This window comes from Panthera tigris, chromosome D2 (assembly GCF_018350195.1).
Source record: "Panthera tigris isolate Pti1 chromosome D2, P.tigris_Pti1_mat1.1, whole genome shotgun sequence".
NCBI classification, from domain to species: Eukaryota; Metazoa; Chordata; class Mammalia; order Carnivora; family Felidae; genus Panthera; species Panthera tigris.
The window spans coordinates 55,329,130-55,345,604 of record NC_056670.1 but is presented as its reverse complement, the minus strand read 5'-3'; the positions used below and the strand labels follow the sequence as shown (position 1 = coordinate 55,345,604).

The window sequence follows — 16,475 nt, the reverse complement described above, 5'->3', positions numbered from 1 at the left end:
TAATGACAAATTTCACTTGGGAAAGGTTAAGATGGCTTAGACTTCAGGAGTGTGATACAAAACTGAGGGGGTAACATTTTAGGGCCATCCCTATCTAAATTCAAGACCATTCCTCATCTGTACGTACATGTGTTCTCCAAATTTAAGTGATTTTTAAAAAATTCATACAATATGGTATAGAAAACCTAGGAATTAGAAGCATGTGCATGCATGCAAGTTTTGTAATAATTATGTTAGCAAGCCTACCCCAGTAGATCATGGGCCTGTATCTACATCCATGTCTGCTACCCCTGGCTTAGTGACATTTCAAGCAATGAACTAAAAAGAGCTGACAAGATGCAACTCATTGATTTAAATGCCACTCTCCTACATCTTATTATTTTAAATGCCAGCAAGTCTTAAGGAAAATGGCTCCACCACTTTAAATGCTCATACTCTTTAAGGTCAGTTATCTAAAAAGAAACCTTACTTCATGTAAATTATTGCTTTTTACATTAACAAAATAAAAATTGTGCTTAATGCAATTTTTACCATATGTCAATTTTGTTAAGCAAACCATCAAGCTAAAGAATAGAAAAAAACAAAGTTCAAAGCTTGAATACACACCAGGAGTTAAATATGGTATTCAAAATATACAACAAAACTACCATGAATGACTCTTATCAGTACATCTGTTACTACTTTTCATGCAAATTAAGCCTAAAATGTAAGTGGCAAATGACTATTACTGCTCTGCTTAATTCACCAGCATCTACTATCAGCATTTGCAGTTACAGCTTTTTCTCCCTTATACATGTACAGTTATTAAAAATACTACAAGACAAATGCAAGTCACCTCCACAGTCAAGAGCATGGGTTTCCTATATGCTTCCACTGGCTAGAAATTAAGTTTATACTATCCCCATTCTTATCCACAACCCAATCTCAATCCAAAAACTTCCTGAATTTCGATCTGTTCTCCATAATGACTGTGGATGTCTCCAGATGCCCAAGACCATTATAAATAGAAGGGATATCCAACTGCATATTTGAGGCAGTGGTATTATAAAAGCCTAGCTAAGGGTAATCTTGCCTTTTTCTAAACTTTTATAGCACTTTATCTATACTACTCTGACTGTACTAGTTTTATAACCTGTATTATAATTGTGTGTGTGTGTGTGTGTGTGTGTGTGTGTGTACTTACCTCCTCCACTAGACTATAAATTTCTTGAAAAGAGCATCTGTGGCTAAAACCTCCTTTTAATCATTCACAGTACCTTTATTTCAACCACAGTAGCTGGTGCTTTTGAAATAATATAAAAGTAAAATATACAGCTATTGATTTTAACTTTAGAAATAAGGAACTGACAAAATTTTTTGAAAGAAAAAAAGGCAGACTTAATTGTTAAGATGTCAATACTACCCAAACTATCTACAGATTTAAAACATAACCCTTATCAAAATCCCAATGGCATTTTTTGCAGAAATACAAAAATCCATCCTAAAATTCATATGGAAACTCAAAGGACCCCAAATAGCCAAAACAAACTTGAAAAAGAAGAAAGTTGGAGGTATCACACTTCCTAATTTCAAAACATACTATGAAGCTACAGTAATCAAAGCAATAGGTACTGGCATAAAGACAGACACATAGAATAATGGAACAGGAGGGAGAGCTCAGAAATAAACCCTCACATATATGATCAAATGATTATTTTAAGTTTATTTTGAGAGAGATACAGCACAAGCAGGGGAGGGACAGAGAGAGAGAATTCCAAGCAGGCTCCACTCTGTCAGCTCAGAGCCCAATGTGGGGCTCAATCCCACAAACCAGGAGATCATGACCTGAGCCAAAATCAAGAGTCAGATGCTTAAACTGACAGAGCCACCCAGATGCCCCCCTATGATCAAATGATTTTTGACAAGAGTGTCAAAACCACTTACTGGGAGAAGAGACACTCTATTCAACAAATGGTATTGGGTAAAATAAATATCCACATGCAAAAAAGCATGAAGCTGGATCCATACCTTATACCACACACAAAAATCAACTCAAAATGGATCAAAGATTTAAAACTATAAAACCCTTAGAATAAATCCTTATAGCAGGATAAGCTTCATAACACTAGATTTGGTAATGATTTTTTAAAATATGACACCCAAAGAACAGGTAACAAAGGTAAAAATAGATAAACTGGACATCAAAATTTTAAAAGCTTCCATGCATTGGGACGTCTGGGTGGTTCAGTTGGTTAAACGTCTGACTCTTGATCTCGGCTCAGGTCATGAACTCACAGTTCCATGACTTCAAGCCCTGCCATCGAGCTACGCACTGTTAGTGTGGAGCCTGCTTGGGATTCTTTCTCCCTTTCTTCTGTCCATCCCCTGCTTACACTCTCTCAAAATAAACTTTAAATTAAAAAAAAAAATCTTCTATGCATAAAAGGACACAGTCAAGAGAGTAAAAAGATAACCTACAAACTGGGAGAAAATACTTCAAATCATTATCTGATAAGGGCTTAATATTTAGAAAGAACTCCTACAACTCAACAAAAACAACAAAAACCAATTCGATTTAAAAATGGGCAAAAAGACTTGATAGACATTTCTCCAAAGAGCATGTACAAATGGCCAACAAACACATGAACAATCACTAATCATAAGGGAATACAAATCAAAACTACAATGAGATACCACTTCACACCCATCAGAATGGCTACTATAAAAACAAAAAAACAAACAGAAAATAACAAATGTTGGCTAGAATGGTGGATAAATTAGAATTTTTATGCACTGTTGGTTAAGAATGTAAGATGGTGCAGCCGATGTGAAAAGATTTGGTGGTCCCTCAAAAATTAAAAATAGAACTACCACATGACCCAGCAATTCCATTTCTGGGTATACACCCAAAAGAATTGAAAGCATGGTCTTGAAGAAGTATTTGTACGCCAATGTTCACAGTGGCGTTATTTACAAAAGGTGGAAGCAACCCAAACATCTATTGTTGGTGAACAAACCCAAATGTCTATTGTTGGATGATTAGATAAACATAATGTGGTACATACATACAACGGAATATTATTCTACCTTTAAAAAAAGGGAAACTTTATGATATATGCTTCAACATAGCAAAGCCTTGAGATGTTATACTAGGTAAAATAAATAAGCCAGTCACAGAATGACAAATACTGCATGATTCCACTTATACGAGGTACCCACAATAGTCAAACTCATAGGACAAAAAGTAGAATAGTGATTGCCAGGGGCTGGGGAAGGGAAATGGGGAGTTACTTAATGGATATAGTTGCAATTATGTTAAGATAAAAAGAGTTCTGGAGATTGGTTGCAAAATACTGTGACTATACTTAACACTACTGAACTATATACTTAAAAGTGGTTAAGACATTAAATGTTATATTAATGTACATTTTAGCACAATACCAAAAAAAGCACTATGAAAGGCACAATCTGCAGCTAAACGCAAACAACTGCAAAAGGGACAGAAATCTAATACAGAATAGGGGAAGAAGAAATGTTTTACCCCTCACCAAAGATTCACCTACACGTATTCCAATCACCATATACATTCAGAAATCCTATCAATAGTATTCAGCTCAGATGTCTTATTTCAACTCCATTTCCACAGCTCTATTAGACACTTCCAATTAAATGCTCACTTTCACCACAAACTGCTTTCAGCTAATAACCTCATTATCCTCACCATAAAAACTGGTCACCACACTTTTCCTCTTCTCAATTCTCAACGTCTGTTAATCCACCAGCTAAGTCATCCTGGCTTGGAAAACCTAACAGCAGTAATATTTCCCTCTCCTTTATTTATATACTCACATAATCGCTAAGTTTTAACACTTTATTCTAGATTCCTTACATACATCCCTTCCTTATTCATCTTTATAGCTACAATCCTAATTCAGGCTAATTTTCTGGATTAGAAGAGCCTTCTATAATTTTCTCACTATAAATTCCTCTGTATTACAACCTAAAAATGACTACCAAACCAATCATTCTAAAACACAGAGCTCTGTAAGGTTCAGGATAAGTTCTATCTCCTTGATTAAGCAACTCCAGTGCATCTACTTCATCTCTCAAGTACTACAGTACTTACATTTTCTTGTACTATCCGCTATCTTTTTGAGTATTATACGGGAGAATAAAGGAGGGGGTTTTACTCAATGTTTCCTACCTACATCAGAGCTTTGGTTCTGGGCATGTCCGATGGGTGATTTAACTCTCCCTAATTTAAATCTCCTTTAATTGCTTTAGCCACCCATGATCTCACCAACAGCCAGCCCATAAGGAGGGATCAGTCTTTTACTTCTTTGGTAGACTCTCTGGCCTACCACAGATCTAGACATTTAATAAACCAAATGATAAATCTGTTAACTCTGACCACATAAAATTTAACACAACTGGGTTAACCACCAATTAATAGTTTACTGAGGCCTGTTTGTTCAAGGGAAAAATCCACAGATTGGAAGTTCAAAAAAACCACTTCGATATTTAATGGGATCCTGGATTGAGCACTGATTTCACTGAGTCAAGTGGTTTTCCTTAATCTTTGAAAATAATCTATATAAAAGGACTCTGGAAGTACAACAAGGTTAAGTCTCACAATCTAGATTTGTACAGTTACTGGAGTAATTAATTAATCATGTACTGACTTGTGGTATCCAATTAAGTCTGCTGTGCATCTACTGAATTATCATAAATAACCTTTAAACTTTTCATATTTGTTTTCTTTCTCACCCCTAATAGATGTATACTATATTAATATATTTTTCTTCCACAGGTCCTTTTATACAATAGGTACTATGAATACTTACTGATTTGTGGTACCCTGAGACAAGATGACATTCCTATCAAGAAGCATTGAATACACCCAAGCTAATACACTGGACATAAATACATGTTGTGGAATACGAGAAAATAGTAACTAGATTCACCATCTGCTCTTACTATAAACTTTCAAAGTGTTAAAGTAGCAATAAAAATTAAAATGTTAAAAGGATGTATCTAAACTTTTAATTAGCATGTACTCATGAAACAGAACAAATTATGAATGTTCATACTGAACACAACATGATAGACTAATGATAAACATGAAAAGAATCTTATTACGTGATTCTTTAGCTAGCTGGGCAATGAAGGATATCTGTATGATTTGCCTCCAACCTTGTGAGTATATCCAAAATTAAGTGCTCTGGCTCCACCTAGAACATGCCTCTCTCATAACTGCCTATGTATTCTTCAAGTCTCATCTTCTTAAAACACCTTCCTAAAATGCTAGTCAAATACTAAACTTACTAACAGTCTTACAACAAACTTAAGATAACAAATAGTTTATATTTTGGTATATCATCCTATCTTCCATCATCCCTAGTTAGTGAAACATCCATGCTCCTTACTCTACAACAGCTATCTCTACTCTATCTCAGCCAAACACAGCACAGCGATACCATAAATTTATCACTTAGAATTAGTCCATTTTTAGGGACAATAAATACTGGAAGCAATTTTCTATTCTTCCTATCTCTCCAATACCTTCTCACTACTACTGAATCAACTCTTCATACTATCAACATAATAAAAGCCTCACAAAATGGGTTTTCATAAAGAAATACAAATGTATATGTACATATATTTAAGTAAACCTATGTATTTCCTAGCTGAGACAACTGAGAAGACCTAGAAGTAATGACACCCCAGTTCCGATGAAGACACCTAGTGCCCAGACAGACCTTGCTTTCCTTCTCATACAATTCTCCAAATAAAAGAAACTAAGGTTCCTTGGAGAAATCCAGAGCTGAGACAGAGAAAGCAAAGGTAAGTCGGGAATGCTTCTTGGTGCCAAAAAGAAAAGAAGTGCTATAAAAAAAAAAAAAAAAAAAAGGCAAAAAAGATAGGCCAACTTGAAAGAGCTCTCCACGGCCAAATCTATGACAATTTGCAATACAAAATTAAAGAATAATTGTAACGAATTATAATCCATAGAATAAAATAAGAATCCATGACTCCATATTGATAGGTAAACAAATAAATACATAAATAGAGGAGAAAAGAAAGCTCTTCCTTAGAGCAGAATTCCAACTAACAAAAGCAGAAGAAATAACAGAAATAGAAAATCATTATTTGGTAAGCACTAGGTAGTAATTTTTCAAGCAACTTTCATCAATGGATGCTAAAATTAGTGTATGACAAGAAACTAGTATGATGAGAAAAAGATATTCACAAAAATCTTAAAGTACCTCTCAACAAGGTATCTATTAAATACAAAAAGGTGGGGCGCCTGGGTGGCTCAGTCGGTTGAGCATCTGACTTTGGCTCAGGTCATGATCTCGCGGTCCATGGGTTCAAGCCCCACGTCGGGCTCTGTGCTGACAGCTCAGAGCCTGGAGCCTGTATCGGATTCTGTGTCTTCCTCTCTCTCTGCCCCTCCCCCACTTGCACTCTGTCTCTCTCTGTCTCAAAAATAAATAAACATTAAAAAAATAAAAAATTAAATACAAAAAGGGAAAAAATAGAAACCTTACAATAGAGAAAACTGGCAGACATCTGCTTAACTAACTGATCCAAAGTAAGACATCACCATGTGCTTCCTGATAGGGTGTACTAAGGATGACACAACATCATTCTGTGGAATTCTTGCCAAAAATGCATAACCTAGATTCAATCATGAGGAATCATCAGACATACCTAAATTGAGGGAACATTCTACAAACCAATTTATCAGTATTCTTCAAAATTTATGAAAGGCAAAGCAAAAAATACTATTCCAGACTAAAAGAGACTAAGAATACATGACAACTAAATACAAAGTATTGGATCCTGGACCCGAAAAATGACATTGCTGGGACCACTGGTGAGCTGTGAAATTAGATTAAATAATATTGTATCAATATTTCCTGATTTGTATAATTGTATTAGAAGATGGTAACATATGGAGAGTCTGGGTAAAGGGTATAACAGTGACTCTTTATTGCTTTTGCAATTGTTTTATAAGTCTAAAATTATTTTTTTAAAAAGCTAAAAAGAAGTAGAAAAGCTTCATGAGTATATAAACAGACAACTGTGTGCATATGCTTGTCACACGTAAGCACTCAAAAGTTAGCTATTAATATAATTCTCCAAGCTTATTAAGCCTCCTAGGATTTCTTAATTCCTCATTTAGTAAATATTTTACCGAGTGCCCACTATGTGCCCAACAAACACAAAAGAAAGAAGCCAGTCAGCCAGCGAGGCAGGCACTCACTAACAGATTCTTAGGCACAGCTGAGACTGGCTACTTGAAATATACTCATGACCATCTACACACTTATCTCTTCTGTCTTTCAAAGTGAGTAATTCCAAGTTCTACTTTAATTCCTGCTCCCCAGTTTCCATGTTCCTGTTCCTACTTATGTTATCAAAATGCATGTAATTAAAAAACCATGGGATCAAATTCCAGCCATTTGACTTATCCTGTAACTTAGTCTCTGTGACCCTTCTAATTCCTTTACTTGTAAAACTGGGATGCCTTTAACCAACTTTACAGGATTGCTGTGAGGATTTAAATGGGAACAAATATAAGCAAATGGTACATAGTACACATAGCAGATGTTAAAAAAATGTATTTTCCTATCTCTTAAAAATTTTATTTTCTAACCACTATAGGGTCTTGAAGGGTAGACAACAGTTGTTTTACTAATTTCTAGGTGAATTCCTGTTCTATTTTCCAAAGAGTCTACTTTGTATTTTTTACCTATGTATTTTAAAAAAATAAACATAATGTATTTACTTTAACCATTTTAACAGCTTCAGTACCCACTGAAAATCCAAAATGAAAAATATGCATAAGCGTCATTTCTTTCCCAACTATCAGACCAATAGTTCTAACAGCTTTTCCAAATATTGTTTGGAGATCTCATCATGCCAACTCCAAACTCAAGATTCCATTATCATGCTCTATGCTGCCACCCATTGGCTATTACCATACTCTCCAGATATTTCCTTCTCTTTGAAATCTTAAAGCCAGCCTTAAAGAGTGTAAACTTCAACCCAGTGGATAAATTTATCTACGCATTGTAGTAATTCTCATATGAGATGCTCCAAGTGCCTGCAAAGAGTTTCAGGTCAATCACTTTAAATCTAACACAATTAGAGATCTATACTTGGCAATTTACATTTTCTAAGCTCTCTTTTTTCCTATTTTCCACTATAGTTGTTATGGCTGTCTCTGAAAAAATTAAATGTCAAAGATAAGTAGTGAAGTTTCTAATGGAGAATACCAGCTTTCCCAGAACTAGCTAGGTTGTCAAACGGAAATACTCTTTCTAGTTAGAAAAGCAACTAGAAATTGAGGAACTAAAACGGTAAGAGCAGCTGTTTTAAATGCTACATAGTTCCAGGTCTTGCTAGTTCTGTCTTCTAAAAATATTCATACAGTATTTTACCCGCATACAGCAACGGAAAACTCAATCATATTACAAGGATATACTGTACTCAATTACTGAGCATAGAAGGGCTTTCCTCCTAATCCTACCTTAAAAAAGATAATTAACACTTGCTCCTTCTATTCCACCAAAATGCTTACTAAATGACTTGCTCAACAGTCACAACATGCATGCACATGCGTGCATACACACACAATTCAAAATGACCAATTTCAACTTCACTAGCAGTTGCTTAATTTTCTGGTCTTTCTCAAACCACATTAAATTTCAAAACACTCTCCACATTCACTCAATGGGAACAGACCATCCTGGATAGTCCCAGGAACAACTTTTCATGTAGTAAACAAGAAAAGATGCCAGAAAAGAACATTAAAAGGCTCTTAAATTGGCTTTCAGATTTGAAAGCAACTTGCCAACAATGATAAATAATGGTACAGTGGTTACAAGCAGAGGTAACAAAGAAGTATACAACATGGTTCACAGTGTTCAGAGGTTGACAACGCAGTTAAGAACACAAGATGCAAACATAGAAAAATAGGAACAAAATAAGGCAGAATATTAACTGACAAATAACTGGTATAGATAACATTTACTACAACAGTGTGAAGTTTAGAAACAGCAATAAGAGCAGAGGTATACCAGTGATAGCAGGATAGAAGCTTAAACTAAGAGTTAAGGGCAGGGGAATTTCAAGCGATAGAGAACAATGGGTATATGTAGTGCTGTAGTCCAAATAGTAAAAGCATGTTATTTAATACAAATGACTGGACAAAAAACCCAAAAAACAAAAAACAAATGATTGCACCAGTTTAGCTGAAAGAAAACTGTATAAAAGACAATTGGGGGGCAGCATTGGAAAGAGAAGTGAACTAACTGTGCAGCATACTGAGGCACAGATCATTAGGCTAATAATAAATCCAGAACACAATGAGAAAGTCACTGGAGACTGAGTATGAGATAACGTTTCCACACTATTTAAGGCATGAAGGTTAGGGGGAAGGAGTTTACACTGGTAGCAGTGTTTAAAAGACTAAAGAAAACTAAAAGCGACCAATCATGTTTTTTCAGTAGTTTAGAAATAATGCTAATGGTCTGAACCACGGTAAGGACTGTGGAAAGAAAAAGAATGTAATTCCTTCCTATGAAGGAAGAACTTATAGAACCTGGCCAATGATCTAGTTAGAAGTATACAGGGGGGAGGAAGGAATTCAAAATGCTTCCAAAGCTTTAAAACAGCAAACAAAAGTACCATGAAAAGAAACATAAGATAGCAAACTATTATTAATAAATGTTTCCAACATTTGAAATGATGTTTCTAAACCAAAACTCCATTTATGTTTAATACAAAGCAATAAAAACAGAATACAGCAAACTTCTACAACAACTGAATATAAACAGCATTCATGCTCCAATACAATGAAGAAACATCTTATACTAAAGCATAAACCACAGTTTATCATAAATCTACATGAATTAGTAACTACTTGATCCAGATCCATGCTACTGTTCTTTTTGTACAAATGACTCCCATTGCTTCAATTACCATACATTTCATATTTAAAATACACTCAACAGTTTGAGATCTAGTTAATTATTCTGCTTAATGAACTATATAAATAAAGCAATGCATGTTGGGATACAGATTTCTCAATAGGCTAATCAACAGACTAGAAACAGTCTAAATTGCAAAACTCAGTTACTATCAAATCTTTTATAAATAAATATGGAATCATACCTTCCTCTTCCTACAAATCCCCCAACAAATAATCAAATTTTGAAAAAATAAAAACTATAAAATACCACACTAGATAAGTTACACAAGTTTTTTCGTTACCTTTACTTTATCTCTTCTTAAGCAACAGAATAGACAGTTTTCATCAAAAGTCCAATCAGAAATGCTTTCAGGTTCACAGTCTGCAAAAAGAGTTGGAATACCAAATTAACAGTTACAAAAGTGAATTTTTCAAACAAATGAGAATTTCAAAAATATTATTTAACAACAAACAACAAAAAATCCTAAGCACTGGACAGGTTCCTTACTTGTCTTAATATTCTTAGTAACTGTTCACTAATTAATATATCTTATTAATACATATATTTGCATTATCAACTAAACACAAAAATGTTTATAGGGATACAGCTTTAACTCACATAAAATTGAGTAAAAAGGAGAAAGAGACTGGGGTTTAAATCACAAAAGTATCAGATATGTCACCAGGAAGAATTTGAAATATACCAAAGAGGAAAGAAAAAAAAAAAAAGATTTTGAATACCTTTATATAAACTGAGATCTTTTAATAATGCAGGTCCAAACAGCCCTTCAAGAATACTTTCAAACCCTGAAAGGATGAAAAAAAAAATCCATTATTACAGTAACACTCCCTATAGTAAGGTAATATTAATCTGCTGCTGAAAAAAAGATGGTGTGTTCCTCCAGTTCTCAAGGATCCCCAGAGTATTACAGAAGGGATGCTGAGGAAAGAGTGTCAATGACAAACCTAAAAGGAACATTTGCATTTTTGTCCATGATTAACATTCAATACAAATTCACAGCACATTCGAGAACAACACAAAACAGACAACACTAGAAATAACCAATGAAAGAATGGAAACTCACGGGTTGTCCTATCATTGTACAAAATCCCAAATACCTCCTTACATAAATGCTCAAAATCCATTTTAAAAGGCACCTTTCCCAATGAAAGAGTCAAATCGTTTCAAAATTTCCACAACATTCTGGATTAATCTAAATAGCCTGTTTCTGAATATGAACTGAGATAATAGATTTTTCAAGCTAACAGTTTTTTAATGTTTTATTTATCTTTTTGAAAGAGCACAAGGAGGGGAGGGGCAGAGAGAGAGGGAGACAGGATCCAAAATGGGCTCCACACTGACAGCAGTGAGCCCGATGTGGGGCTCAAACTCACGAACCAGATCATGACCTCAGCGAAAGTGCAACGCTCAACTGACTGAGCCACCCAAGCACCCATCAAGTCCACAGTTTTCTGAAGAAGGAAAATTCTCACTGAGAATACCTTTATTACTAAAGAAAAAATCATAATATTTTAAAAGAAAAAGATCTTTGTAACTTTTTCACATTGCCACAATAACTACTTGCTGGTTCCTTTATGAAGGTAGAACTCACTAGTTATACATACAAAAAAAAGAAAGAAAAAATCCAAATATATCTGTATATAAATGTTTAAAATATTATCACCTTCCACATTATTTAAAAAAAAAAAACTTTTTTGGATTTATTACCTCAAATATGGCCGATTCAATGAAAAACAATGAAAAAATCTTGGCCATCTTACTGTTTCCTATGGTTCATAAAGAGAATAAGGAGGGAAAAGGGGAAAGGAATCAGACTGCACCTTTATATAACATAACAAAAATAACAGGTTAAGAGTGGTGGTTCCCAAACTAAGGATCTCACTGGGAGCTCAAACAGTTACAAGGGGTCCACGAATCCATATGTACTTCAAGAATGATCTTCAGAAAGAATTAACGTGTCTTGTGCATGCAGTGTTCATAGTACTGTTCAAATGCAAAAAAAAAAAAAAAAAAAAAAAAAAAAAGTTATTGTAATTAAGAAAATACACAAAATGTTACTGAATTCCTAGTGTGTATTATGTATTTTGGGGCCCTATGTATTTTGTCACATAATCTATAATCACAACTTTATAATTAAAAAAAATTAGTTAGAAAGTACTCTTATGCTCAAAAGGGAGGGAACCACTAATTTAAAATACTATAGCCAGGTGGATACATGAGGTTCACAACATAGTTAGCACTTCCTTACTACAAATACAATCACCATAAAGGGTTTGAAGGTAAAGGGGTAGAAAAGATGGTGCTTACAAACAGGATTTTGTCTCTTTATAAGAATAATAATGCAGGGGTGCCTGGCTGAGTCGGTAGAGCAAGGGACTCTTGATCTTGGGGGTATAGGTTCAAACAAGCTGCACAGGAGATGTAGAGATTACTTAAAAATCTTTAAAAAACTAAAAAAAGATCAAAATTTAATACGGGGCGCCTGGGTACCTCAGTAGGTTAAGAGGCCAACTTGGGTTCATGTCATGATTTCGCAGTTCACAGGTTTGAGGCCCTGCGTCCCTCAGGCTCCGTGCTGACAGCTCTGCTTTGGATTCTGTGTTTCCGTCTCTCTCTGCCCCTCCCCTACTCATGCTCTGTCTCTCTCTTAAAAATAAATTTAAAAAATTAAAAAAGATTATTTTTAATAATTAAAAAAAGAAGAACAATGCAGAGCAAAAGACTTTTTTTGTCCACAGTATTAAGCCATTGTTTTCAACAGAATAATCTCTAGAGTCTATGTTAACTACATTGTAAAGAGCTGATTTTTCTACACTATTTTCTAGATTCTAGATTTTTCATTTATTATTAAGGAGCAATTGTTTTTCAACTCTCCTTAATTCTTCCCATCAAAATTATTCCAAGGACATTAACAAAATCAAACTATCCATTCAAACAAGTAAGAGTTATCAGTGTCTCTGTTTATTATTTGCTAAAACATTTTCTGCTAAATCACTATGGTCTCTCTTCCCCAAACTAGGGAGGAGAAAGGGTTGGACTGGGGGTTTAGAGGTTGGGGAAATGGTGGTTAAGAGAATGAGAAGGAATTGCTAGATCCTATCTATCTTGGGCCTGCAAACTAGATATTCTCAACACTAGTCTCCCCTCCCCAAACCCCTTAAATAAATCCCACAGCCTGCCTCCCAACTCTAAAGCCCTATTTCACAAATATTAATGAAAGCATTTCAATACCTTTAAAGTACCCAGTACACACTGCAAATAGCTAAAAGAGATTATAAGTGGCTCTTGTCCCAAAGAACACATGTAATAAATATGCTTTCATCTAGATTTATATGAAATTGTGACAAATTCCAAACTTGCATACTAAGTATAAATTCCTGAGAAGGAAAAATGTTAATATAGCAAGAAATAATACCAGGAAAAAAAGGCTTATAAGCTTTGAGAGTGAAAATTATTAAAATTACAAAATAACAGAATCTGAAAGAATAAGAAAATAGAATAAAAACTTCATCAATAACACAGAGACACTAAACAAAAAACTGAATCACATATCAAAAAACCATGAAAGGGAAAGACCAAAAACAATAAATAAAAAAAAAAAATCTGGTGACTTAACCACAAATAATTTTGACCAAAAGAGCAACTATAAACAGGTCACTTCTATTTTGCTCACATCTGTAACAATACATTAAACCTTACAAATATTATCAATTAGACACTGTAAAGCCATATCCTGCTACCCTGTTAACTGAATTTAATGCTACTCAGTTTTATTAACATTAAATATTGAATTTAGCAGTTGCATAGCAACAAGAAACGGCTCATGTGCTATGCTTGACATTAACAAAAGGCAAATAAGGGAAGAACAAATGTATTCAAAATTTATACCATGATCTCACAGAAAAGCCATGAGATCAATAACAAAATGCCATGGAAAATTAAATAAATACTGGAAAAGACAGCTATGTCATTATGTTCAATCACTAGAGCTTAAAAACCATCTTTATGGAATACATTACATGTGAGGAAATATTCATAATTTTATTGGACACAACCAGTGTTCAAAGAATTCCTGTCCAACATCACAATGGGTCTCAATTGGGTCTCCAGTCTCTTCCTCACAGCAACCTCCACTGTGTTTTTAGACTACTCCTAAAATACTGCTTTGACAATGCCATTATCTGTTCCGAAAAATTCTTTGTTTAAAACACAAATCCCAAATTCTTAAGTCCAGCAATCAAAGCTGCTTATCATTTGGCTCCAAGCTACCATTAGCAGCAGCCTTATTTCCCACAACTTTGTGCCCATTCTCAGAGCTTGTCATGTTAGTATTCTGATGTATTCAGTCATCCTAATATTTTCTCAGGCCTCTGCATCTCACCTCTGCCAAAATAAATTATCTCGTTCAAGGCACTCTTCAATTTGTTCAACAAATACATGTCTGCTTATTCAACTGACATTAACTGAGGGCTGACCATCTAGCATGGACAATGGCAGGCACTGATAGTGTGAACAGCCAGTGGTGAACAGACATGATGACTGCCTTCATGAAGTTGGATTTCCAGTTTTCTCATCCTCAGAATTCACTTATCACTCTCCCCTTTTAAATAAATGTCAATTCCTTATGTTTTCTTTGTTTTCTGTCATGTGCAAAGTGCTCTCTATGCAATCTATTCTGTAAAATAAAATTTGTCATAGGCTATCTAAACTTTACTTTTTGCTTTTCTTTTCATGTATTTATATCTTATCTCCTCAAGGAGATTTAATATTCCAGGAAGGCTAGGCAGGTCTTCCTGTTTCCCTCATTTTTCTCTCTTAAACTAGGACTCTACATGCTTGGTTTGCAGCTTCTAATTTAATCATCTACCTCTCAAAAACAAAAGATAGATTAAAATTTTTCACATATTCCCTCTTCAATCTTAATCATAGTCACTACTTTATTTGTAACCAAAACGGAATAGTAGGTTATGAAAAATAACAGGACAGAAACATATCAAATACATAGCGAACATAAGTCAGTAAGCAATATAGTCCGTGCTTTTGAAACAAAAAATTAAGGATGGAATGAAAAAATGGTTCATGGGTCTTGGGAACCTTTTCTCTAAGGTACAGTATAGACATTAGTAGTTTGAGAGATAAAGAGGTGCTAAAAAGGAAAATCAGGGGCACGTCAGAAAATTAGCAATTTTTACATCAAGGTCCTGGGGTATCTTGTAAAACTTGGTGCTTGGTATAAAAGAGCTCGGTCTCCAACAGAGTAGTATTATTTTATGAAATATCAGTTCAGAGGTGCTTGCTGGTTTAAAAAAAAAAGGCACCAGATTATATAATCTTTTATATTTTATCCAAGATAACATAAGGTAAAGAATACCTTTTTACTGATGTTCCATCTTTCTCAATGTATCATACAACCAAAGAAACGTAGATAAACTCCTACAGGTAATGAACAAAAACCAGGTTCCTCTTCTCATTACTCTAGACTTCCTCCTCCCCCACTGCTGGGCAACTACATTCACTAAGTCCTTCCTCTCTTCCTGAGCATCTGATCCCAGCCCATGCACTGTGAGGAGCCCATTTGCTGGCACACTTATCACCCTCAGAACTACCCAGCACAAGAACTGATGAAAAAACCTGACCAACTACATTGGAGAGAAACAACAATCTAATTACAACTAATGGCTCAAACTAAAACAATTAATGAAGAAAAAATACTAGAACTTGAAGAAATTATTTCAAATAACATTTATTATAATAATTAGTAATAATTATTTTATAATAATAATTATTTATTTAAGAATAACATTTTTAAAATGTTATTCTCTACTCAGAAAAAAGTGGAGAATATGTGTTTGGGAGAGAAGGAAAAAAGAAAAACTGTCAAAATAATCAAACAGAGGTACTAAGCAGAAAAATATACAATAAATTTGTGATTTAGAAAACTAACTTAAGAAAGGTCCTCATAGGACACCTGGGTGACTCAGGTGGTTAAGTGTCTGGCTCTTGATCTGGGCTCGGGTCACGATCTCACCATTGAGCCCCACATCAGGCTCTGTGCTGAACACGGAACCTGCTTAAGATTCTCCGTCTCTGTCTGTCTGTCTGTCTCTCTCTCTCTCTCTCCCCCCCTCTGCCCCTCCCCCCCCACCCCCAACTCTCAACCAATCAATAAAAATGTCCTCACAATATATAGTGAATCTGAAGGCACAGAGATCATGAGGAGGTAGCCAGGGCATTCAATACTGTAAAACACGATTTCTAGCAAGAAAAAGCAAAGAACATAAATGAAAAAAAAAAGTTTTTTTTTTTGTTTGTTTATTTATTTAAGGGAAGCAGAAGGAGAACAAGAAGAAAACTTCCTAATGTTGAGTATTATCTGGAGTCTAAAGGCTCTGAGAAATACTGGGGCAGAGTACTCAAGGGGAAAAAAGCATGCAGATGTAGCACTTACCTGGTAAAATATCTCAACCTCAAAAATAAAAGTTTAAAAGCTCC

General features: G+C 34.8%; 1 protein-coding gene across 3 annotated transcripts in view; it reads right to left on the bottom strand.

Annotated features, from left to right (window-relative positions):
- The window catches only part of LCOR (ligand dependent nuclear receptor corepressor), a 142,388-nt gene that overhangs the window by 62,628 nt on the left and 63,285 nt on the right, over positions 1-16,475 (bottom strand). For 2 of the 3 annotated variants that reach the window (XM_042960291.1, XM_042960293.1), the window contains exons 1-3: positions 11,804-11,985; positions 10,703-10,768; positions 10,264-10,343 (exon numbers count right to left, since the gene is read on the bottom strand). In XM_042960291.1, coding sequence (XP_042816225.1) covers positions 10,264-10,343; positions 10,703-10,768; positions 11,804-11,816 — 159 coding nt within the window. In that variant the 5' untranslated portion in view covers positions 11,817-11,985. Of the gene's footprint in view, positions 1-10,263; positions 10,344-10,702; positions 10,769-11,803; positions 11,986-16,475 lie in introns of those variants that run through there. The other variant, XM_042960292.1, reaches the window with a different exon arrangement.